Source organism: Hermetia illucens, chromosome 3 (assembly GCF_905115235.1).
Source record: "Hermetia illucens chromosome 3, iHerIll2.2.curated.20191125, whole genome shotgun sequence".
NCBI classification, from domain to species: domain Eukaryota; kingdom Metazoa; phylum Arthropoda; class Insecta; order Diptera; family Stratiomyidae; genus Hermetia; species Hermetia illucens.
In genome coordinates this window covers 17401280-17428067 of record NC_051851.1, presented here as the reverse complement: position 1 = coordinate 17428067, position 26788 = coordinate 17401280, and the positions used below count along the sequence as shown (strand labels likewise).

The following is a 26788-nucleotide window of genomic DNA, read 5'->3' as shown; positions in this document are numbered from 1 at the left end:
CGTAGCTAAGTCCTGGGAACAATATTGTCTGAGCATAGTTGCCTCTAATCGTCTTGACATCAGGACGCAAGCTCTCGGTCTTATGGATCTTTCGTCGTAGAAGATCCTAGCCCCCTTTACTGATCCAATGCCACAGATTCTGTTAAATCGAACCCACGGTTCTTGCACCAGAAAGATATAGGGGAAATCCTGTAGCTTTGTCATTCTTGCTGCCAACAGGTAGGAGGGAGCTTTGGCATTGGCACTACTACCATATAGCACTACTTCCATATAGTAACACAGACAGAACATTGGCGCGGAACATCCTCAATTTAATCTTAGTGTTGAGATAGTTGCATTTCCAGATGTTAGATAAAACAGCGAAACAGCAAAAGTTGATTTAGCGCTCGATGGCGCCTTGCACTGACACAGCGCTTCTTAAATGTACAAATCGATCAACGCTCTTCATGTTCTGCCCATTAATATAAATAGAAAGAGTGCGACGACCAGTCAGACTAAGAACCTTGATTTTGCTGGTGTTTACCTCCAGTCCAACTCTTCCAGTCTCCTTATCCAGCGCTTTTCGGCGAAGTTCAATGACTCGATGAAAGACAGATGTCATCATCGTAATCGAGGTATTTGAGGAAAGATAAGTCCTCCAACCGATAGTGCGACAGATCAGGATTTGGAGCTTCCGAGGAGATATATTGCAGCAAGTGGGGTAGGGAGTGCGCGAATGGAAAATTAAGCGGTTGGACCTTTGGAATATAGACTCTTTCCATTTTCCATTTCTTCTCGTGTAATCATTATAGTGTAAATGAATAGCTTTGAAACCCGTTGAATCGTGTAAAATAAAAGAGGTATCTCATCAAAGTATAGGTCTAAGTTTCCGAAGCTACGAAAAAAATCTCAGAGGAGCGTGTTATGAATATCGTAGACAATTAAGGCAAACACTGTGGGTTATCGTTTCCTCGATCGCCACAATTGGGAACCAATCTTCTGAGCATATTATCCCTAGTGGCAGATACCACCGTATCGTGCGTGTTAAACAGAGAACAGCCAGCGATAAATACCATTACTAAAAGTTCCCCGTGGCTCAAGATCCTGAAAGAGTTTCCCGCACCCACGAACCCCTCCGTCATTAAGCAGAATTCGGCCCACCAGATAAGAGATCATATCGTAACCGCAGGCCCGCCGCTAGCTGACCGTCCGCGTCAGCTCACCTTGAAAAACTGAAAATTGCAAAAATGCTTCAGCCGACCATCCTTCAGTCCTTGGGCTAGCCCCTTCATCTTGGTCCGAAAAAAGACGGCTCGTGGCGCCCTTGCGGAGACTACCGCAGACTGACCGCCGTCACATGCGCCATATTTTTGACATCGCAACTGATCCTGCGAATAAGACCGTGTTTTCAAAAGTCGATCTCCTTCCATCAAATACCTTTCGTTGAAGAAGACATTCCCAAGGCAGCGGTGACAACACCTTTCGGGTCGTATCAATTTACCGTGATAACATTTGGACTGAGAAATCCAGCCCAAAGCTTCCAATGTTTCGTGGACGAAGTCTTCAGGGGACACGATTTCTGTACATGCTACTTGGACGGCATCCTCATCGCGTCAAACTTGCTGGAGCAACATGACGATCACCCATGCCAGCTTTTTGCAATGCTCAGTCATTACGGAGTAGTCATCAATGCGGCAAAATGCATTTTCGGTGTTCCCAACATGGAATATGTCGGCCACATCTTCAGCAAAGATGGAATTTCACCACCGGCATCCCGAGTCGAAGCAATTCGCAAGCTCCCGCATCCAAAAACAGTGTAACAACTCCGATGCTTCATTGGTACATTAAACTTGTAGTGACCGCGGCTACGCGACGGGAGCGGAATCTCATTCGGCTCTTTCTTAATTAATTTGCTTAAACAGTGCATTTAATAGTGTGCAATTGCCTCAATGTTCGCCGCAGATTGTACATTATTGAATGCATTCGGGCGAATTGATCTTGACAAGAGGCGAATGATTTGCCGCATCCGCAGACGCATGCGCATGTTGCAGAGGAAAAGAAGAAGTTTTGGATCGAGAGAAGGAAAAGAAGAGGTTCTTGTGGAAGCGGATGAAGCTGTGCGGAGGTGAAGAAGAGAGTTGTGGTTAGGCTTTGTTTGAAGGCAAAAGAAAAAGAAGAGTTTCTTGTGGAAGCGAGTGAAGCGGCAGAAGAAAACATTGCTCTGCTTTGTTGTGACGGGATTGATGGTGATTCTGAAAGAATTTACGCAATACGCCTGCGGAACGCCAAGTGATTCATATTGTGTCCACTATGGAAGCATCCAATTAGCGTAACATACATTGATAATGATAAACTAATTTTTTTATATAATTGTGTTCCTTATCATATCATTTTTAGAATTTCGTATACCAGCATCAATCCGAGCTCGGAGTGACGTCCTGAGTGAGTTATTGTTTTTATTTTTTTATTTATTTTCTTCTACTTATTTGAATTCGATCTATTGTTTACTTTTTTTTTATTCACATCTTCTTTGTTTTAACTTGTTATGAAATTGGATGAAATGCTGAATAATGATGCGTAGATAATCTAACCGTAGTTTGAGGACTTCCTCCCTATCGTTCCTCCTTACTCCCGCGGAATTTCTAAAAAAGGGACATCCTCAAAGTGAATAACTGGCCTGAGGATGTCAAGGAAGGGTGGGAACCTCAGAGGCCGTGCCTCATATAAGATCTGAGGCGGAAGAGACGATAATTGAGACGGTGATCCGTCGTGGATCTTCCCCTCCTTGATCGCGGCACTCGGGTCCGGAGACTTACGGCCCCACGCGCGCGGTCGAGTCGGTTTTTTTTTCTTTTTTAATTTCCAATTTTAGTTCGCGTTCTGTTTAGCATTCGATAGGCCGTCGCGAAATCCGTATTAATGTCGAGTTTAGATCCGGTGCGGACCCACGCATCGGACTAGACACGTTGTTTTGAGTAATGAAGCGTGAGGGATCAAAGCCCTCAAAGGACCCCCCCACATTCCCGAGTTTGGCTAGCACAGAGGCGTGCAAGACCGTGTCGACCGAGCACTTTGATGGAGCCTCAATCTTTGTGGGCGGACCTTAACGGTTAATTTAGCCAATTTGTTTAGATTTTTGGGATAGCTCTGCCCTCTAGGTCGTTATCAGCCACTCAGGATGATCGACCTGATCTCCTATTATCTCTCCTATCAATACAAACTTCTAGCGCCGTTTCATTCGGAATGCTGCCAACGTGCAAATGACTCTGAACAAGTTCTTATCAGGCGTTAAGAACGGGAACAAAACCCAAATATAATGGACCCCCAGGGCAAGGGAAGCATTTGAAAATTTCAGAAACAGCCTAGCTGAGATAACACTACTTGTACATTACCAACCAAGATGCAGCTTGTCGGTAGTCACTGACGCATCTGATGGGCTACCCTCTTGCATTTTCAAAGAAGGCTCAGTTCAGCCGGAGCTGCTTACAGTGCATATGATCGCCATTTTCAACATTTCCTCGAAGGCACAGGTCCCAATTCCTGCCTTCCGTTTTACTTGGTCTACGTACAGCTCATCCTGAGGAGTTTCTCGCCAGCTCCGCCGAGTTAGTATACGGGGAGAATTTAAAACTCCCCGGCGACCCTGTGTTTGATACCAGATCAACCATTTCCACCACTGGGTTTTTGCGCTTGCTCCAGGACACCGCGGTCGAATTAAAATCATCCCCGCCATCCCGTCATTCTGCGATGAAGGCTAACACCCCCAAGAACCTGGAAGTCCTTGCAACCACTATATGAGGGCCCTTATGAAATTATGAACACAGGGAGCACTTCTTTAGGCTTAACGTCGACAATAGGCCAAAGAACGTCTCCTTGCCCTGGCTAAAGCTTTTTATCTCCGGGACCGAGGTCTGGGAGAAGAAAGGTGCAGGGCGCGTGAGATTTGCTCTGCGCCCCTAAAATTGGCGAGCCAGGAGTCGGGTTTTATCGCTGAAACCCAGTATCAGCTAGAGGCGGGATAGTGTGGAGGTGATATTAGCATGGGAGGTTAGCGAAACTCACCACGGCTGGAAACTCACCCGCCTGAGTGACTAGTCATCCCGTTGACGGTAGGTTGACAGCCTGGGTCTGTCAAGAAAAATAGATTTCGTCACGGCATTTGTTTTTGCTTTTAAAAAATACAATGACTAACTTAATTTAGAAAATTTAAAAAGTTAAATAATACTCATGTCAGTTAAATAAATTATTTTAAAAAAATAATGAAGTGATGATTAACCAAAGTTCCTCGTCCCAGATAGAAAGGGCCCGTCAGAGAGAACGGAAGATCCCCCGCCAGTGCTCGAATATCTACAAAGATAAAGACTGTTCCAAATGGATTCGTGGGTGCGTGTGTGTTTTTGATTTGTCCCACGTTGTCCCGGCAGGCTAACGATGTATACCACCAGATACCACCTACGATGACTCTGTGACACGGTTGGCTAGACTGTTGTCTATGTTGCCAGCATGACTACGAAAAATATGACCTACTGGGCCTTATATTGCTTTGTAAATTTTCAATTTGTTAAAGTGATTGAGTAGTAAGAAGTAAAATTCATTTTGCATATTATCTGACTTATAACCGTAAAAATGTACGCTTTTACCTAGGCTTTATTTAAGTGCTAAAGTTTTATTTCTGCTTGTTCAAGAAAGGTGATAATTTCTGGTAGGTGTTTATTTAGGTCCTCTACAAGCAGGTGAAGTCAGACCCGGAATTGAAGGATTTGGGGAATAGTGTGAGCCGTATCAGGCGAACACAGAGAGGGGATCTGATACTGGAGCTAAGTAAATCCGCCGACAAGTCGGCCGATAACTTCCGCGGGAAGGTGGAAAGTGTACTTGGAGAGGAAGCTGAGGTAAGAGCTCGGAAACAGGAGATAGTGGTTGAATGCAAGGATCTAGATGAAGTCACCTCACGGGAGGACATCTGTGCTGCGCTAAAGCAGCAGTTCAACCTTGGCGATATAGACCAGAGTGCCATAAAAAGGATGAAGAAGGCATATGGTGGCACACAGACCGCTATTATTAGTTTGCCGGCGGAATCAGCTATTAAGTTAATTACCGCGGGCAAGGTAAGAGTAGGTTGGGTCATGTGCAGGCTCAGGGAGCAAATCTCTCTAAAGAGATGCTTCAGATGCCTCGATTTCGGCCATTTTGTGGCGGCATGCACTAGCCAGCATGATAGGTCGAGGAGTTGCAGGAACTGTGGGGGAGAGGGCCACCTCATCAAAGATTGCACCGAAGATCCACGGTGTATGTTATGTAGTGGGAAAGAGGGCGTGGACAGCCGGCATACTGCGGGAAGCAGCAGATGTCCGGTATATAGGAGGGAGCTGAACCGCACAGGCAAATGAGATTGATACAAATCAATCTCAATCACTGTGAGGCAGCTCAGGACCTGCTCTCGCAAACCATTCGAGAGTCGAATGTCGATGTCGCGGTTATTTGCGAGCCGTACGGAAACTGCGGCGGTGCGACTTGGGCGGTGGATGCGTCTGGCAACGCAGCAATCTGGGCGTGCGGAAGACAGGCCATTCAGGAAGTCATGGCCCCCCCGGCAGCCGGTTTTATAAGGACGAAGGTCAACGGTGTCCATATTTACAGCTGCTACGCTCCTCCTAGTGCAACCTTAGCACAATATGAGGAGATGTTAGACAGTCTGGTGTTGGATGCTAGAGACCGCAGCCCTAAAATCATTGCGGGCGATTTCAACGTGTGGGCCCTGGAGTGGGGAAGCCGATCGACGAACACCAGAGGTCAAATTCTGTTGGAGTCATTTGCGGAGCTGGACATCGTGCTGGCCAACGTTGGATGCGTGCCCACCTTTCGAGGAAGAGGGTCGGTTTCGATCGTTGACCTGACATTTGTTAGCACTTCACTGGTGAGGGGGATGGCTTGGCAAGTGAGTGACCACTACACCCACAGCGACCACCAGGCCATCTTCCTCCACATTGGGAACCGGGGAAGCAGTCAACGACGCTCTGGAGGTGGAAAGGCTAAGGCGGTTGGCTGGTCTATCGGAGCTTTCGACGAGGAGACATTCCTGGCCGCATTGGAGGGAGCCCATGATCCGGATGGGGTCACACAGCTGTCTCAGCGTGTAACCGAAGCATGCGACGCTACGATGCCACGACGACGTTTGCACCACGGCAAGAGGCCAAACTACTGGTAGAACACGGAGATCGCTGCCTTGAGATCCCCTTGCCTCCGAGCGAGGAGACTTTCTCACAGGGCAAGGGGAAGGCCGGAGCACCAGGAGCGTGAGGAGGAATACAGGGATATGCAAAGCAACCTTAAAAAGGCCATTCGGAGAAGCAAGCGGGAATGCTACCAGAAGCTCTGCATGGAGGCTAATACGAATCCGTGGGGTACAGCCTACCAAGTTGTAATGAAGAAGATCCGCGGGCGAAAATCACCTCAGGTGACATGCCCACGGCTCTTGTTGCAAATAATTGCAACTCTTTTCCCGCAGCAGGAGCAGGACGAAAGAGAACCCCAACTGGCAGCTCAGCAGGATGTTTTCTTGATCCCTGATGTTACCGTAGAGGAACTTTGGGAAATCTGCAGGCGTATTGGGGACAGCAAGGCTCCGGGATTGGACGGAATTCCGAACAGGGCTCTGAAGGTGGCGGTCAAGGCCAGACCAAGGTGGTTCGCAAGCACATTCGAATCGTGCATGGCGGAAGGAGTGTTTCCCGCCCAGTGGAAGAGGCAGAAGCTGGTCTTGCTACCGAAGCCTCGAAAACCACCCGGCGTGCCCTCTTCTTATCGCCCTATTTGTCTCTTAGACACCATGGGGAAGATGTTGGAGAGGGTGATATACAACAGGCTGCTCCCGTTCATCGAGCTTGCGGGTGGTCTTTCAGAGCGGCAATATGGGTTTCGGCGAGCCCGTTCTACGGTCGATGCAGTAGCAAAGGTCGTGGAATTGGCTCGAAATGCAATGGCCATGGGCAAATGCTGTGCTCTGGTGACGCTGGACGTCAAAAATGCTTTTAACTCAGCCAACTGGGGCTGGATTAAGGGCGCTTTGGCCAAACTGGGTGTTCCTAGCTACTTGGCTCGACTCATCGAAAGTTACCTTTCGGACAGACTTCTCTGGTACGAGACGGACGACGGGCCGAAGGAGTACATTGTGACAGCAGGTGTGCCTCAAGGTTCTGTATTGGGACCGCTGCTGTGGAACATAATGTACGACAGAGTGCTGGGCCTTCGCGTGCAAGAGGAGACAACGCTGATTGGTTTTGCGGACGACTTGGCGGTAGTTGCAATTGCAAAGCATCCCCAGGAAGTGGAGCTTTATGCAAATGAAGCCATGGTTACGAATGGCCAAGCTGGACCTGGCGGACGAAAAGACGGAGGCGGTCCTCATTACCAACCGTAGGAAGAACAACACGGTTACCATCCGGGTTGGTAATCGTGAGGTCGTCTCAAAATCGGTTGTCAAATACCTGGGAGTGATGATCGATGCCAAGCTGAGTTTCAAGGGACACTTGGATTATGCGCGAGAGAAGGCAGCAAATGCCAGCTCATCCCTTGCAAGGATGATGCCTAACGTGGGAGGGCCGAAGTATAGTCGCAGGCTACTCATCGCGGGAGTGGTGAGGTCGATCCTGCTATACGCGGCCCCTGTCTGGGCGGGAGCGTTGAACCACGCTGTCAACCGGAGGAAGATATGTTCGGCATACCGGCCAATTGCGCTAAGGGTGTGCAGCGCATTTAGGACGGCGTCGACGGAGGCAGTGTGTGTTATCGCAGGAATGATCCCTATAGATCTTCTAGCGAGCGAGGCACACTGGCTCTACGAAAAACGGAAGGCAAATCCAGGCGAGGTGAATGCGGATTTCCGAAAAGCCATCAGGAGAGAGTTGTGTGGCAAGTGGCAACAACGATGGGATAACTCCGACAAGGGCAGGTGGACCCATACATTGATCCCGTGCATCGAGAAATGGGTCAATCGAAAGCACGGAGAATTGAATTACCACCTGACACAGTTCCTTACGGGACACGGTGGCTATAGGAAGTACTTGCATCGCTTCGAGTTGGACGAGTCTCCCAACTGTCCTGAATGCGGTACTACACTCGAGGACCCGGAGCACGTTATGTTCCATTGTCCCAGATTTCTGCAGCAGAAAAGGAGGTTGAACAGCATCTTAGGGGCGGACATCGAGCCCTCCAACCTGGTGGAAGAGAGGTTGAAGTCGGAGGAAAACTTGATGGCGGTAAATGAGGCAGTAGCCGTGATGCAGACAAAACTCCTGGAGTTGGATCGAGCTCGGAAGGCGGCGCGACGGAGACGTGACATGGACGAGCTGGTATAGCGAACCAGAGCCTCCCCCGCGAAGTAATACTTCACGGTGGTCCCGTGGGGAGGGGCGGAAGAGTGGTTTTAGTGGGTGTAAATCCCACACACTGCTGCAACCTGGCGCTGCAGCGTCATTTTAGGAAAAAAAAAAAAAAAAAAAAAAAAAAAATCCCAGTTAAAATTATTTCTCATTTGGATATACTTAGTACATTTGAAGAGGATGTGGTCTGAGGTTTCCTGCACATTGCATGTATTGCAACTGTCATTTCTTATGATTTTCATCTTTTTGAGCCATGGTTTATTATAGGAGTGACCTGACATGATTCTGTTGGCACTTTCCCACTCCTCTGCTATTTGGTTCACAACCAGAAGGTTTAAATCAATGGGTGCTAGGTGACAGCTCATCAGCGTGGCGCTGTTCTGGCCTTCGGTAGCTGCCAGATGTGCACTTTCATTTAATTTGAAGCCACTCCTTGCCGGGCACCACATTATGACTACTTCTTCACCGTTCATGCATGTGATGTTGTTGTGGATTTCGTTGATCATGTAATGAGTGGTAGACTCTTTGCCCAAGATCCGGTACGCGGAGTCCGTAATTATGACCACTTTCTTATGACCTTTATCCAACGCTTATTCAGTGGCTAGCCAAACCGCTTGCAGTTCTGCTGATAATGTTGTGATTTGGTTTAGCCTGTGCTGCCCCACCGTTTCAGCATGATCATTGACCACTGCAATGCTTACATCACCTCCTCTGACAGAGGCATCTGTGGCAAATATTTCAAAATTCCTGGATTTGTAGTTGCATATGGAGGCATTAATCTCGTTTGCTAAAGCCGTTTTTGGAATGTTTCTGCCTGTCGCCTGAGTTATAACTACTTGTAAGGTATGTAGGGGTTGGTTTTATGTCAGTTCTCAGGAGGTCAAAAAGGTGAGAGAAACGTTTGTAAGTTGCAGAGAGGCCATTTTTAGCATCTGCACTCTCTTGGACATTCCGAAAGACATGAGGTCGATTTGCATGAAGCCTTATGAGCTCCTTAGTTGCTAAAATTGTTATTCTGAGATGGGGCGGCGGTTCATTTGCCAGAGCAAAGGTGGACAGGTGAGGAGCAGTTTTGGTAAGCACTAGGCATCTTTTTAGGATTGTGGCCGCTATTGAGGTGATTTTGTTATTTAGGTATTTGGGTGCTATTACAGATGTGGCAGCGGCGTAATCTAGGCACTCTGAACAATTTGATGCTATTTTCAGGAGGAAGGCCCCAAGAATGCCCAGTAGAGAAATTGATGACTCTAGCAGCTTTTTTAGCCTTAGTGATGGTGTCAATTGTTTGATCTTTTAATATTAAAGATGAGTTAATTGTCTTGCCAAGGAAGGTTATCTTTTTGAATTGCTGTATGCTGATATTGCTAAGATTCAAGAGGTGTAGTGTACTACTGTTTCTTTTAAGGGTAATGAATTTTGATTTGTCCGGATTTATATGAAGATTTAGGCTTTTGCATTCGTCAATGAGGGCTACTGTTTGGGCTTTAATGGAGACTTCAGTTTCCGTAATTGTTTTGCCAATGGCTAATATGAAAAAATCATCAGCATATTGATAGATTTCTATGTTGGGGTCGACTGGTTTATGAAGTGAGGCCGTGTAAATGTTGAATGGTGTGGGGCTCAAGACACATCCTTGGCGTATACCATTGCAAATTTCCATCTTCGCATCACCTAGGATTAGATTCCTGTTAGCCAGGAACCGTGAGATCCAGATAATGATTTCGGCTGGTATTTTATGAAAGATCATTTTAGATTCAAGGGTTTTTAGATCTACACTTTCATATGCTTTGGATACATCAAGAACTACCGCTTGCGCCTGCAGTTTATTTGCTTTGGCTATGGAGATTGAGAGATGGATGTCATTTAGACATGTCACAGTGGATAATCCGCTCTGATAGGCATGACTGTTGGGAGGAAGAATTTTGTGCTCTAGAATGAAATGGTTTAATCTGTTTTTGACAAGTGTGTTGAGGATTTTGGCGAAAACATTAATTAGAGATATGGGTCTGAAGTTTTTAATGTCTGACAGGTCTTTGTTTATTTTGGGTATGGGAACTATCTTAATAACAGACCACTCCTGTGGAGGGTTTAAATTTTGCCAAGTTTCATTAATGGAGGTTAGCAGAGCAGATTTGACCGATGGGCTTAGCTACTGAATGTACGTGTACGTAATTTGGTCATTACCCGGTGCGGAGTTCTTTTTCCGTTTGTTGAGGACCAGAGAGAATTCCTCAGGAGTAAAATTTTGTTGCAGCGATGGTGGCGGTAAGTGGGATGTAAAATTATTTGGATCTGGCTTGTTGTAGCTTGAGCTTAGAAAGTCTAGGTATTTCTGCTTGTAACCATTTCTTGTTTGCAACCGAGAAGGACATGAAGTTGGTGTGGTTGGCATCACTGTGGTAGGCTCTCAGAGCTTGCCTTTTCTCTACAAATAGTGTCTTCAGATCACTGTTCCACCATGGTTTATGGGAGGAGCCCTTGCGGATGTCGAACATCCGACTCTTTAATTTTACTTTGGATTTCTGATGTCAGACTGTTCAAATTCTCCGTGGGAGGGATGGACTGCAAGGCAGTTTTTAGATGAAGGAGGCCTATTTTGTATTTCTGTTGAATTACAATGGTGCTACTGTGGATGGTTATTGGTTTATGCTTCCTTTTAGAGATCGGTTGTACCAGCGCGTTCCAGGACCAGGATATAGTAGTGGAATTAGTGAGGGTGACATCTGGTGCAGATGCTCTTGTTTTGCCATTTGTCACCTGGTCCACAAAGGTTAGTGAACCGTTGTTGAGTGGTCTAAAGTCAGATCTGCATATTGTGTTTGAGAGATGCCTCCCTTTTCTATTCTCGATGGAATCCCCAAGTATGAATGACCTGGCATTTAGGTCGCCCGTTATTATTGTGTTTGGGGTATTGCTCAGAAATTGAAATAGCTTGTCTAGTTCTACTTTGAAAGTAGTCGTAGTTGTATGCGGGGGCATGTATATGGAGGCAATGGTTATGTTTGGAGTAAGGTTCAGGGTCTTAGCGATAATGATGTCCATGTTAGTATCATAGGTTATTGGCCTGGCATTTATGCTTTTGCGAAATGCAAGGGCAACTCCACCATAGCCATCCTCTCTGAATTTGTACATAAGGTTTAAACTTTTAAGGTACCGAGAATGATGGGACGAGTTAAAAGTGAAAATTTCTTGTAGGGATAGTATGTCATAGCCGTGAGTATTAGCAAAGTATTCAATTTCAGACTTATTGTTAGCTAGACTTTGAATGTTATATTGTAGGATGTTTACCATTTGCAATTTCTACGAACGTTAAGTCGCTCGTGATGTTGAGTTTATCAGTTTGTTTTTTGATTTTTTGTATGTCTTCTGCCAAAGATGGATCTTGTATCTTTGAAGAGATGCTGTTCATGAGTTTAAGGATTTGCGACAGTACTTTCTGATACTCGGATACAACCGTGTACGTTAAGTGTTCGAAAACAGTTTGATTTGGCGTAAGTGGTTCTTGATAGTCACCTTTGGGAAAGGTTGTTCTGGTGTTCTGGCGTAGATTTGATTTGACAGCAGAACTGAATTTTTTGCTCCCTCGGATGGTTCTGTTGAACTCATCTTGAGGATTCCTTGTCCAGTTGTTCGGACTTTCTCTTTTTTCCAGCGGAGGGAAGGCAACGTCACAGTCAACATCGCAGTCCAGTGAGTCGTAATAATTTTTCACTTCTTTAGTGGCTTCCCTCATGGAGATATTTTTTATTGCTGCCGTCTTGATGATCGTCAGGTGTTCGACCCAGATGGTGCACTTCCTGTCTCTGGCGTCATGGTCAGACTTACCACATAGAGCACATTTTTTCCCGCATGTGTTGCCATCGCACTGATCTTTTGGACCACTGCAATTTAAGCATCTACTCACTTTCGCTTTGCAGTTAGTGGCAATGTGGCCCAATCTGCCACAAGCAAAACATTGCCTCGGTCTGTTTAAGTAATGGTCAACCTCAACCCTCACGCTACCGATTGAGATATGTTTGGGGATCTTAGACCCTACGAAGGTTAGTTTGACTGTTCGAGATGGAAGGAAGACATCTTTGTTTTCCTTTGATCTGAAGTTCAGCCTTTGCACTTTCGCCACTTTTATCGGAGAGTTAATGTCCTGTAGTTTTTCATCTTCTGTGAAATCCGTGGGGATGCCTTTAACAATCCCAAATCTATGGGTATCTGTCAAGGAAATATATACTTTTAGCCCTAATGTGACCAAGCGATTGTCGGATGCCAAATTGTTTGCGCAGGACGCTAATTTGCAATAAACTTTTATCCTCGTAGGCCCATCTTCCTTGACCGTAATTACCTGGTCTTTGAGGTTGAGACGCCTCGTAAGTTTATGGAAATTGAGGGGTTTGAAAGCCTCAATTCTTTCCTGTCCGTTAACTTTATCTATGTATGTCATGGGGTTGCTTCTCTCCACACATACTGTGTACGCTTTACATTGAGCGTTCTCGCTGTACCTGTACACTAGGGCTGTTTGCTCCATCGGAACTATTTTTTGTTTTTCCATTGGTGAAAGGATATTGCTTAGGTCCTGAGACTGGGTAACCTCAGGGAAAGCTTTGAGTTGAGTCGTGGCTGGTAGAATCCCAGAAACCTTTTGTTGTTTAATCGTGGGAGACTGGATTGGGGATCTTGACAGGCTCCTCGAAGCCCTTCGCTCTTTCCTGGTTAGGACATAGCCACCGATTTCTGTTGGACTTTTGAACTGTGGCCCTACAGGTGCCTGAGGAGATGTTGGCATTTGGGAAACAGACCGGTCGAAATTTATTTTCCCCTTGTCCGGGGGTTCACACTTCCTAACCTCCATGGCCTATCTTGACTGAGGCCAGAATGCCTGTTTACAGGGGAAAAACCACCAAAGGAAACGGAGGCAGATTTCTACTTACAAGATTTGATTGGGTGAAGAAGCAGAAATAAAACTAAGGCACTCACCTTGTAGTGACCGCGGCTGCGCGACGGGAGCGGAATTTCATTCGGCTCTTTCTTAATCAAACTGCTTAAACAATGCATTTAATAGTGTGCAATTGCCTTAAAGTTCGCCGCAGATTGCACATTATTCAATGTATTGAAGCGAATTGATCTTGACAGGAGGGGAATGATTTGCCGCATCTGCAGGCGCATGCGCATGTTGCCGCAACATTGCCGAGTGAGAAAGGCTATGTAGCGGGAATAGAAGCGGTGCACGAACAAAGGCAGCGAGAATGTTGCTGGGAGGAGGTTTTTGGCGGGAAGAAAAAAACGGGGGAGTTGGATTTGAGATCTAGAGGCGAGCGGTTGAATGAGATTCGATAGGGGTTTTGGAGTTTTTTGGTTGAAAGATCTAGATCTAGAGGCGAGTGGTTGGATGTGATTCGGGAATTGATTTGGAGTTTTTGTGTGAAATCTAGAGGCGAGTGGTTGGATGAGATTCGGGAATTGGATTTTGAAGATTGGAGTGGAAGAAGGAGAAAAAGGCAGCAGCGAGTTTTTTTTCTTGGGCGAAAGAGTTTAGGAGGTGAAGGAGGAAGTTTTTGGAGCTTGAGAACTTAGCGAAGGAAGGTGAAGTAATGACAATAGATTCACAATAAAGAAGCAATAGGCACTGGATAAATTTTCACCCGAAAGCAAAAATTGGAAAGGTAATAACCCATAATTGACTTAAGGAAAAGATCAGTGAAGCGATTCGCTAATGATTTGATCAGACGAGCAATATAAGTGCCTCTATTTAAGAAATCAGTGAAGTGTTTCGCTAATGGTGTGATCAGACGAGCAAAATAAATACATTTATTTAAGAAATCTTTGAAAAAGTTGTACCTATAGTCGGAACTAAAAAAAAAAAATAGTGAAACAGAAAAACTGTAATTATCATATTGTCATTGCATACGTGACATAATTTATTGTTTTTCTTTTAGAACCTGTATACCAGCCGTTAACCGAGCTCGGCGTGACGACTAGAGTACGTAAGTGGTTGGATTTTTTTTTCTCTTTTATTTTATTTTATTTTCTTTTTTTTTATTTATGTTCAATATTTTTCATTTGCCATATTATTTCTTTTTTTTTTTGAATTGGTATAATTAGTTATTTTATTGTCACCTTCGTGTTAATAGATAATATCTTAGAATTTTATATTAAATAATGAATTTTTCGTAATCGGAAGTAGTTTGAGGACTCCCTCTCCTTAGTTCCTCCTTTTTTCCCGCGGGATTCTTACAGAAGGGACATCCTCTAAAAGAATAACTGGCCGGAGGATGTCGAGGAAGGGTGGGAACCTCACCGGCCGCGCCTCGTCCAAGATCTGAGGCGGAAGGGACGGCAATCGGGAAGGTGATCCGTCGTAGATTTTCCAATACTTGATCGCGGCACTCGGGTCCGGAGACAAACGGCTCCACGCGCGCGGTCGAGCCGTTTTTTTTTTTATTTTCCAATTTAGCTCGCGTTCTGGTTTTATTCGATAGGCCGTCGCGAATTCTTACGTGAAATTCGATTTTAAAATCCGGTGCGGACCCACGCACCGGTAAAGACACGTTATTTTTAGTAATGAAGCGTGAGGGATCAAAGCGCTCAAAGGACCCCCCCACATTCCCGAGCCTGGCTAGCACAGAGGCGTGCAAGAACGTGTCGACCGAGAGCTTTGATAGAGCTGCAATCTTCGTGGGCGGACCTTCACGGTCAAATTTTGCCAAATTGTTTAGTTTTTTTGGGATAGCTCTGCCCTCTAGGTCGTTATCGGCCACTCAAGGGATCGACTTGATCCCTTATCTCCATATATATCATTACAACCTTTTTTCCTTAAGCAGGAACATATTCAGCGCCAAACTATCAAAACAAAAGGAAACACGGTTTATTACACCCACGCGGATAGGTAAAAAGAAATTTAACTTCAAACTAAAACGCACTGTCGATACAAACCCACGGCAGATGTCACGAAGCAAGTGGCAAATGGATTCCAAACCAAATCCTATATGATTCCTGGCAAATTTCACCCATCGACGCTATCTTTGCTCGTCACCTCCTTAACTTCCTAAGTAAATGCAAGACACACCGTACATCTCACTTATCACTAAGGTTGTGCCGGCATATCGGAGGCGCGAACCTGAACGCCATTGTGAATTCGTCTTTGACTGACACGAGATTGGGGTGACAAATGTCAAAAATCACATTTGGACACTCGAGCCCAGTCCATCGCCCAGTCAAGGTCGATAAAAATCATGTTTTTCAAAAATTATCAAAATTATCAAAAATTAATTCATGCAATTAGTGAAATAGTAAATTTGTGATAAATAATGAAACATTTTACAAATAAAGAGTATCTCTAAAAGAAAAACCGTTTCTTGTAGTTTATTGGGGAAAAATCAGCACCTCAAAAGGTCATGGAGATTGAAAAAGTCGAAGAGAATCTTCGTTCGTACGTTCAACTAAGGTTATGGATCAATTTTCATAGTGAAGTCTAGGTCAGCCAACCCAGAGGGTTTTTCAAGTTCAATTTAGTTAACACATTTATCCGTCGACGTAGTAGCATGGTGTCAAAGTTCTAACATTAGAATTTCCAGTTAAGCTAACTGAAATAAGATCCTACCCGGCGAAATGTTGGACCCAACAGTTATCCTCCGTTCCTGATTCATTCAATACAAAGCTTACATTATCAATTAAAATTTGATATCTGACAAGGATTATTCTTTGTTTAAAATAGTTTTTTAAAGCCATAACCCCTGCTGTCACTTCGAAGTATCAATTAATCGCTTTGCATCTAATTCATCATCGTGGGCTGTGATTTGTAATAAATGTCCTTTTTACAGCTTTTACATGAACGAAAAAATAGTCCGTTTTCAGGGAATGAACGGCTCCAACAATTGATAGATTTTAAAAATTCAATAGTTCCTGTATCCATAAGAAATCACTAGGGCTACCTATAAATGAGCGGAGCGTCGAGATTTCAGACTCGTCTCTAAACTCCCACATGCTCAAGTCTTTCAAAAATCCTGTAAAATCTTACAAAGAAACAATGAATCAAATTCTGAGTTTATCAAAATCCAGTAGCCCCTGTTCCAATACAACCAAACACTAATGGCTTCCATTCAAAACTCTAAACTAGGAACTAATACAAAACCTATCGATGCTCTCTATGCACAGTGTAAATCAAAAGAAAGGATAACAAATTAAGAACTTACTGAATATCCTGGTCGCGCCCACGTATATATAAATCCATCTTGGCAAGCAGTTAAAAAACAGTCTTCACGAAATATCAACGCCGTTAAACGTTCATGAGCGATCTTCTTACATATCAACGGTTCCAGCAAAGGACATTCATCGAAACGTGGACATGCCGGCGTACCAATCAGCTTCATTGGATCATATGTTGAGATTGTTGTTGATGTTGCACTACTCGATTGTGAGGATTTTGAATTTTTCAATGATGTTAAACTGTTGCCACCATCCAAATTTGTACCGTTGAAATTGTTATGATGCAACGAGGACGAATGGTAGCTTCCACTGGACTTTGATAGACTAAACGTTTTCCTATGATGATTATGATGATTTTGACGATTGTTGTTCTGATGACTATGATGGTGTTCGTTATTGGTTGCAGTGGTTGAAGACGATGATTTCTTGTCGCTACCAAATGTGAAGTTTGATAGTCGTTGAGTAAGGCTATTGAATGCTGAGAGGCCGGACGATGAATCCGATGATTTTGAGGAACTACCCGAAGACGATTTGTTCGTTGTGGTGGAGTTGTCAACTGTCTGACCGGTTCCGATCACTGTATCACTTTTCGACGTGCTATTTCCAACACAAATCGCTTGTTTATTACTACTATTTTGTTTATTACTAATGCTACTAGTTGAATTCTTATTGTTTTGTTCGAAATTGCAGTTACTATTGCCCCCGCCGCCACCTCCTCCGCCACTGTCGTTTGACGACGATATCGTACAATTCGCTGTTGAAAATTTACTTGAACTACTATTACTGCTATTCTTACTACTAGTATTACAGCTATTATCATCCTTGTTATTCGTGTTATTTGTAGTATTAGTCGTAGCAATTGGCTTAATGACTTTCACGTCGTTCATCACGTCACCATTCAACTGAATGTTCCCGCCTCCTGTCGCGGTCGTACTACTAATGTCATTTGTTGCACTACTGTTAACACGCTGTCGCAAGGTCAACGGGTGCCTTAAAACGTCCTCAGTTATGTCCCACAGACACAGCTGAGTGTCCTGACTAACAGAGCCCAGGCGATAACTTGTCGCCAGCTTGTCCTGAGCCAAACTATCACGAAACGATGCTGAGTTCGGTCTTCGACCGTTGCAATTCTTCTCGCAATCGTATAAATCATAATTGCTATGATCGTTGCCGCAGTACCTATAATCTCCGCTCATAGGGTTCTCATCATCCGAAAAATCGGGGCCGTCCCAATTCGTATACGACGTCGTATAAGGATCAAATGCAACAACCGACACCCATGATCGATGTCCTTGTCCTCGAGCCACCACACGTCTTTCATGCAACGACCAGACCGTGACCAAATCATCCTCACCTCCTACCACTATGTACTTTCCATCCGGTGACCAACAAACGCACAGGAATCCACCAAAGTATGATCTTGCTATTCCCAGCAATTCCATTGTGTCATAGTGAAATACTCGAAGAAATCCGTCTTGTGAAACAATTGCTAAATTCGAGCCACACGGTGAAAAACTGAACTCATTTATGCTACAATTTTCCGTTCCAAATACCCATTTGTAAAGAGGATTTCGTGTTGATTTCGATTTACATGTTAGTATCGTGTAACCGTCACCCATTTTAAAGGGTTGGTAGTTCGGTGCAGTGGGCGTGCAGGGTAGCTCCTCGTTGTACAAATACAAGTGACCTGATGCATGAGATGCGAGGAAGAGATTCGGTGATCCGGGCAACCATTTCAAACATGTCACTTTTGTTTTGTCAATTAGACGCTGAAAGTAGAAAACAGGAAATAGATTAGTGTTTACAAGGGAGCACTTGATTTGGTGAGATGGAGATGTTGTTAGCAAGCAAACAAACTTAAATATACATTTGGTTGGGCCGAAGAGGATTCCAATCAGGCCAGGAAAATACAATTTATTTAAGGGAAGTGTTTGATTTTCAAGTTAAGTTTTTCATCAGAAAGTTTTTTTTAGGAGTAGGGTAGGTGAATGCATTTACGCACAGAGTCGTACTACCAACTAAACACCTCCCTGTCATCAGAAAACTAACCTGGAACCGTTTGACACATTACTTCGAGCTAGTCCTCCCGCTCTCCCGGCTTTGGGAGCCTTTAAGTCAGGGAATCCCTTTCACCAATGGGAATGGAGTTGTTAGTTCAGGGAACCCCTTGCCATCCGGTCCTTCCGCCGGTTGAGTTCAATCTTCTTCGCAATAAGAAGAGCCCGAACAGAATGCACAACACGACTCCAGCTGCCAGCGTTCTTCAGCATCTCTCTGACAATGTTGTCTGGAGAGAGTTCCCCCGTGTCTGCATAAAGCTGCTAAAGAAAGCCGTTCCACCTTTCACAAGAGAAAAAGATGTTTTTAGCGTCGTCCGCCACTCCATTGCAGAACACACAATCAGGAGATCGCGCCTTCCCAATCCTGTGCAGGTAAGACTGAGAAGCTCCATGCCAGCTTAGAAGTTGGGTAAGGAAGTAATTAATGTCACCGTGCATTCGGTTCAGCCACGGGTCTAAATTGTCGATGAGCCGCGCAGTCCATCTGACCCTTGGCTCATTTTGCCAAGAGAGTTGCCACTCGGTAAGGGTGCGTTGACGTTCTTCACGGGCAACCACCTCTGTCAAGTTTTCGTCCTTACGGCTGTAGATAGCTTTACGCTCCTTGGCAAGGAGGACAACGAGGATAACTCCCGCGATCACCATCTCGGCCGGTACTGAGACAGTGCAATAAGTAGACGCCACTCGCAAAGCTCCCCGTGTCTACGCTTACGATACAACTCCTTGTCAAGGACATCAGTCCATACCTCCGCGACATAGGGCAGAACCGACTGCGTTGCTCCCATAAAGAGACGTTACCATTAGCCGAATCAAGGCCGAAACTCCGGCTGCAGCCCTGTGCGCTGCTGCTTTGATTTGCTCGAAGAGGTTTATCTTCGAGTCGAGCATTAAATAAAGGTATTCAACCGTTGTTTTTGACTGTATAGTCAACTCACCCATCGATATGGGACGCAGGCTTGGGATTCTCCTTCCGGTCAAGATGACTACTTCGATTTGTTTCAGCGCAATGCTGCAACCATCAATATGCAAAGTCTTCTTTGCGCCTGTTCAAAAGTGCAGTAACGCCCTCTGAATAACCGACCAGGCGCCGACTCTTCGGGCATATCGAGTTTCAGCAGACTATCGTAGGAAGCGTTCCAAAAGTCCGACCCTAGGATGGATCCCTGCGTTACTCTCAACGTGATTTCCATCCTCCCCTAGCCCTGTAGCCTCCCATATACCAGGGAGTGATCTTTCAGATAATCCCTTAGTATCCGCAAGAAATAGCTTGGCAAGTGGAATGCGTTTTCTAATGTGCCTAGCATATCTGTCCATCTTACGGAATTGAAGGCATTTCTGGTATCAAGCGTTATGAGGGGCACCACCCGTCGAGATCGGCGGCTGTGTGCCTCGGCTCCATGAACCGCATCCACCACCTCCTTAACAGCATCCACTGTGGATCTCCCTGTTCTGAACTCGAACTGCCTTGGGGATAAGTATCCGGCAGCGCAGATCGCATCAGCGATGAGCTTTTTGAGTACTTTCCCGGCCGTGTCAAGCACACAAAGCGGTCAGTATGCAGACAGCAGCTCCGGGTTTCCTTTTCCCTTGCTGCTCTCCTTCAAGCCCAACTGGAAAGCAGTTGAACTTCGGTGCATGTTAATTTTTAAAATTCGGATCATGCCATCCCGCCCTAGCCGTTTCCAGTTTCGCCCTAAAAATCTCGAGCCCGCCGTGTTTCGCTTCATTGCAGGTCTTCGCTTAGTGACCTACCTGGTCGCATCTCCGGCATGTTGTTCTCCTGTCCGGTCCCTTGCAAGTTTTTGGCCTCGTGTATTTACAGAGATGATAGCCATCCGGGCATTGATTACCTCTGGACATTCATGCTTTATGGGCTCCTCCACTTCGACGTTTTCTGTGAGGCAGTCAAGATCTCGGATTTCTAGAGAGTACATAGGCTCTAGACAATAAATAAGCTTTCTCCCCCAATAACCCCTTGACCACTTCACAGAACATGCTCTTGTTAGCCGTCTTCGAGCTCAATTCGACGAGGACTCCGCCAGCCTTCGTGTTCCGTATGGAAGACGTCTCTGCTCCGTTGTCTTCTGGTTTCATCCTGCGACAGATTTCACTAAGGATTTCCGCAAATCTCTTGCCTTCCGTCGGTCTAATGAGCAGAGCCTTTTTTGGGCCCTGAAAACTACTTTGATACAGTCTCCTTCAGGCACGTCGCCCTTTTTCCGCTTCGCGCTAGTAGTGTTCTCAGCGGAGAGTGCGGCTGTTTCTCTTTTCCAATCCGCTGCTCTCCACGTTCGCCTGTAGAAGGAGATGCGGTCCAGTAGTTCCTCCAGTACCATCAGCCCGTTTTTGACGGCTTTACTGACATTCCTCTGGAGGAACGTTGCCGATCGCATACGCTTCACCACTACCCCACCACCTATTCAAGACTAGCGATTCTGACTAGGCTTTTTTCCGGAACAAGGACCCTACAGGGTATTGGTACCCCAGTTCCCCGGAATTCACGGACAGATTGACGCTCGCTCGGGACAACGCGGTTTACTAACACCGGTTCAATACATTTTACCCGACTAGGGTTTCGAAGAGGCTGGCTAGAGATACATGTCACAATTGCCACCTTGACAGAGCTATGCTCACATCACCCCATTGACGTTCACAGAGAGCTGTCGACAGTTGCAGGCCATTGTGTCCCAACGTGTACCGGTCATTCGCAATTCGCTCTTCACCGAGAGGCTTTATCAAAGCTACTACCTAGGACGCAAGTATACTGCCAGCTAGGGGCCAGAAAAGGCTTTGGAAGTTGCATAATTCAACGTAGCTCAGACACTAATAAATTAGGAATTAACTTCAATTAATTTACTCAGACTACTCTTAGCCAATTCCAGAAGCGTAACTTTTCGGAAAAAAAGTTAATGCTTCTTCAGTGGATTCTATAATTTTCATAATATTGCCCCTTTCACTGAGTAAGCTGGCCAAACTTTAATCACCAACCGCTACGCGAAATGAAAAGTTGGCATCGAGCTGCTACGTCTTTGCAGACTTCCTGAGAACACACAGGCCATTTTGGAATGTGCGAATTCGGAGTATCTGAACACGTTAGCCGCCAGTGCAGAAAAAATACATGCGTGTGGTAGGGGAGAAGCCCCAGCTTCTGAGCATTCAGCCCGTGTTGGCCCATTGTACTCACCACCCCCGTCTAACGGAATATTCCGGATTCGTTAACGTATCGCAGGAGTTCCGTTAGTGGATGTGATGCTACCCGTCGCAACTGGAGAATATCGGCACCAAAGATCTGATGCCTGCTGCCTCCATAGGCGGGGCATTCAATTAGGAAATGCTCCGTGGATTCCGCTTGCTCATTACACATAGGACACGTATCATCTTGAGTAATTCCTATTCTGAACATATGCCCAGCTAGTGAATTATGGCCTGTCAGAATGTCCACAATACACCTGCAAGTCCTCCTGCTTTTCGACAGGATAAACTTTTCGGTATACATGTTCGGTTCTGGCAGGAAAAATTTGGTGTGTCGAGCAGCATTTTGGCTCTGCCACCTGTCATTGTGGGAAGCTTGTTCCCAGTTTTTGAAGGCGAGGTTTCTAGTAACACGTCCAACCAGGTGACATAAGCAATCGGTGCTTTACGTTTGAGAAGTAGTGAAACCAAACCTTATTAAAATCGATTCAATGTCTGTCTGTCACAACCAATTTACTCGGAAACGGCGGAACCGATTGTCACGAAATTTGGCGAGAACATGTGGTCTGTGTGTTCCTTTACATGCATCAAGTGACTGCTTATTGCCTTCTTTCTCCATAGCTAAGCAAGAAAAGCTACTTCTCCGGAATGTGCATGACCTATTTGTTTTTTATTGAACCTTGATTCCCCTACTATTCCGAGATCCCATGTTGATCATGTTGTATTTCTTCTAAAGATTAAGGACCTACGCATGAACAAGTTATGTATCTTATCACAACTTCATGGAACTGAATCCTTTTCGCTTTTCTGTTGGAAATGCGCAAGAACTTTCCCATTCACCCAATATTTCTGACATTCAAGTCCCCAAACGCGAACTTTGCAGACTCTCTGTATGTTCTCGACGCGAAAGCATTCTGAAAATGTAATCGAAACTTCTCCAAATACATAATAAACTGCAAAAGCTCCAACCCGGCAAATGATTGTAAATTGAGGATACACACACGGGGTGAACATAAAATAAAATAAAAGAAATGTTATCCATATGAAAACCATACGTGTACTATGTTAACATCAAAAAAAAGTTCTAATACCTCTTCATTGTACAGTTTTCCCGGTTGTCTGCCTGGTTGCGCTAATTGAATTTGTCCGGTTGTAAATCCGACTAGTAGTGGAGCACCGTCCGGTGTTGCGGTCGTTGCGTTAAAATCATGGCAACTTGGATTTGTTCCTTTGTACAGTTTTTTATCTATCGGTTTACTTAGCTCCGACCCCTAAAATGAGAAAAATTTAAAATATGAGAATAAATAGGGATCGTGATAAAGTCAAGGTAACTTTGTGAAATTTTCTTTCCCCTTTTCTTTTTAAAATGTAGATAAGCAGCCATAGGTACACATTACTCTTTTGTTCTGGAGTTCTAAATATTTGAACACATTTAAATTAATAAATTTCAAAAGAGTCTCACAATAAAAATTAATCACAGACCAAATGTATGAAAGCTTTGCAGACTTTTGAGGAAAAACCTTTGGGTATCCAAAAGATACTTGATGCCGCCCATATATTTTAGCACCACTTAACGCAGAACAGTAGGAGCAAGAGAGGGAGCAGAAACACATTTAGGCAAATTGACAGCTATTCACTTCTTCGCCACGGGACTCAACACCTGAAACCTAAAAAAACTCTGAATGCAGATACCCCCTAGTGTCTTTTTTCTCATATCTGCTTTAGATAGCCCGAACGGCTCCTTCGCTGTTATCCACAACCTCACACTCTTTATAGGGACAATGCCAATGAAATGCATCAATGCAACTCGTATAGCTACTTGCAGACTTTCGGTCCCACTTACTTTAATTTTATTGGAAGCAAAACTCGCTACTTAAGGTCACACAATACACGCCCCCATTAGTACCAATTTATTGGACCCAATCTTCTATAAAACTTCTGCCCGTGTCGCTGTATCGTCGGTCACACACCCTGCCCTCAATCCATGTTTTTCGCTGCTTATACCAGTTGCCCTTGGTTAAAAGTGGTTTTCCCAGCAGAACAACTTTGCTTCCAAACTAGCCCTTATATAGATGCCTCTCTTTGAATGACTTTTGGACTACCTCAAGAATAGGGTTCGCTCACCTTCACCCTTCTCATGTGTCAAATTACGGTGGAAATCAACCCTGACTCCATGATAGCTTTCTTCAAAGTGGCATATCACGGAACTTCGTGGGTTAAGTTGCGAAATCTCCTATCAGGCGCGACCTTCGTATGGATAAGGGAATACTCGGCGGAAGCAATACGAATATACACGCATTCGGAAATGTACGAGCATAGGTATGTTTACGCACAGACCAGGTAAGTGGTGACAAAGCGCCCACCAATGGATAAACATTGGTTTAAGAAAGAATAATCAGAAAATAAACCAAATGTAGAGAAGGAGAAAAGGAAACCCTGTACCGGTGATTTTTAGGCTAACGAGCTCCCGCGAACGTAGTATCTTACTAATAGGAAACTTGTTAATATATTAAGGCACTAGAGAAGAAAAACGCCAAAGAATCAAGTTTTCCACGTTCACAAGCGGGGTCGGCTCGTCGTGATCGGTTTCGCCATTTAACTCTATCGAATGCCTGATCTGGGTGCAATTTCGAGGCTTTTAAATCCCCATCCAGCGCATCAAGTCACCGTTGTTTCGGTCTGCCTTTTGGTCGTTTACCATCGACTTCGATGATCAGCCCAATCTTGGCAGGTGAATTCTCGTTAGCACGAATTATATGACCATACCATCGAAGATGCCTCTCTTGAAATTGTCCCACGATCGGTGCCATAACGATCATGGATATCCTCAGATGAGATCAAACCGTGTCACGCCACTAGTCCAACGCAACATCTTCATCTCCATTACCGCAAGACGCCATTCATTATCTTTTTTAGCTGGCCAACACTCAGAACCATAGAGAGCGTCAGGACGGACAACAATGCGGTAAATTTTAGATTTGAGATGTTCGTTGATACATCGATCACAAAGGACACCAGTTGTGGAACGCCACTTCATCCAGGTTGCGTTAATGCGTGAAGTAATTTCATAACGCAGCTGATATCTTCTAACAATAAAGTAGGCAAAAAAGCAAACGAAGTAGAGACGATGCCAGTCAGCCTTCGGTATCCCAGCAAATAGCTAAGATGAAAAAGAAGTATCTGATGCTGAAATCAAATAGATTCGCCAAAAAATCAGTGGATAGTTTCTGCTAGCTAGGATTACTTCGCGGGAAGGTATCTGTACTATGTTGAAAAAACAATGCGACCGTATTGATATAGGACCGGGTACATAAAAAGAATGAGAAGACCAAATTAAGATACGCAAACTTCTATTATTAGTCTACTGATAAAAGCAGGCTCTCGTCAAAGATTGCAAGGGGGACTTGTACGAAGGAAAATATGGCACGTCGCAGATGATAGCAAATATCCGGCGTTTAGGAGAAAGCTGAACAACACAGCTAAATAAGGTTGACACGCTTTAACAACTCATCCAAAGATTGAATGAACCGTATCGAAATTGCGCCTTTACGGAGCTGGACATTGTACTAACAAACATTGATGTGTGCCGAATTTAGGAGTAGAGAGCCAGGCGCGATCGTCATCTCCAATCATCCACAATATTTCGTTAGTAAGAGGGATGTTCTAGCGAAAGTGTAACAACTGTACGCGGCGACCGAAGGAGCATTGAAAGTAAAACAGGTTGGGATGGCTGCTTGGTCTACCGGTATTTTCAAAGAGGAGACATTCTCTTAGATGAAGATCACGGTCCGAAGGGAACAGCGATAGAAACGGTAGATCAACTTTGCCAGAAGACAACTGAGGCATGTGCATGGCAATGACTCGACGTCATTTGCATCACAATAGAAAATCGATTTACTGCTAGAACCAGGAAATATTGACGCTGAGACCATCATTTCGGTGAGCGGGGATATGCCAAACCTTAAGGTGAACGCCGAGACATCAGGAGATGGATGAAAAATCCTTGAATTTCCGAAGTAACCTTAGGAAGACAACCACATGTAAAGCATCAAGCTCCCATAACGAAACATTTCATAAAATCCCTGAGAAATGACTGATTGACCAAGGAACTTCTAACAAGGCAGCACGGGTAGTAAGCTATTAATCTAATCCCATCAAACATACTCGCCTTTACCAAATAAGTGTTATATCTCACGACAGAAAATGCTCATCATTTATAACATACTCCCGTTCAATTCTGCAAAACATATTTTATTAGTTGTACGTCACATTCCATTACTCCGTCATCTAAAATGATTCAGAACCCTACACTAGCCCTCTGCTAATCCAACTTTTCATCAACAATATCCTCCCTTCCCTCATCTGCTTTGCTTGCTCTGTGCTGATAACCTTAAGCGATTTGCACCTTTTTCGTTCCTCTAAACTCTGTTTCTTTCCAATTCAATTTAGATATCTTAACGCACTCGTGTTTTAGTATAGGTTAACAGTCAACGTTAACAAATGCTTCTCGATCTCTCTTCAACTTCCTTCCCTTACTTTCTTGGCAGACAACACCTATCATATCTAAGTTCATTCCAAGATCTGGGCATAATCTGTTACCAGAGTCTCCCGGAAGTTGTATAATTATCCTAATTTTCCGAAAGTCTGTCTTTTTATTCCGTATCCCCGAGGAACCTTCGGTCCTAAGAAGAATCGCTCCGTTTCTCCAACTCTCCACCCCCGATTTCAGCCTGTTTTACATGCAGATCCCTCCTTGATATCTTCATTCATTTCTAGCTTTGTGATAAGCTGATGTGATGTGAAATTTGCATCTACTTTCACTCCCAGATTCCGTAGACTACATCGGTCTTACAATGGCGCACACCTTCGCCTCATTAACTCAATCTGCAGAACGTTCTTTTTAATAAAAATTGTAGTTTTTGGTTGTTACATTGTTGTGAGAGCCCAGTAAGGTAGATCCCTTCGGGAACTAAAACGAAA

The 26788-nt window shown here is 44.7% G+C and overlaps 1 protein-coding gene across 3 annotated transcripts in view; it reads right to left on the bottom strand.

Moving 5' to 3' along the window:
- LOC119651802 (WD repeat-containing protein 20) overlaps positions 1-26788 on the bottom strand; it is a 117384-nt gene that overhangs the window by 48572 nt on the left and 42024 nt on the right. For all 3 annotated transcript variants that reach the window (XM_038055587.1, XM_038055588.1, XM_038055589.1), the window contains exons 2-3: positions 22900-23079; positions 16544-18325 (exon numbers count right to left, since the gene is read on the bottom strand). In XM_038055587.1, coding sequence (XP_037911515.1) covers positions 16544-18325; positions 22900-23079 — 1962 coding nt within the window. The remainder of the gene's footprint in view (positions 1-16543; positions 18326-22899; positions 23080-26788) is intronic.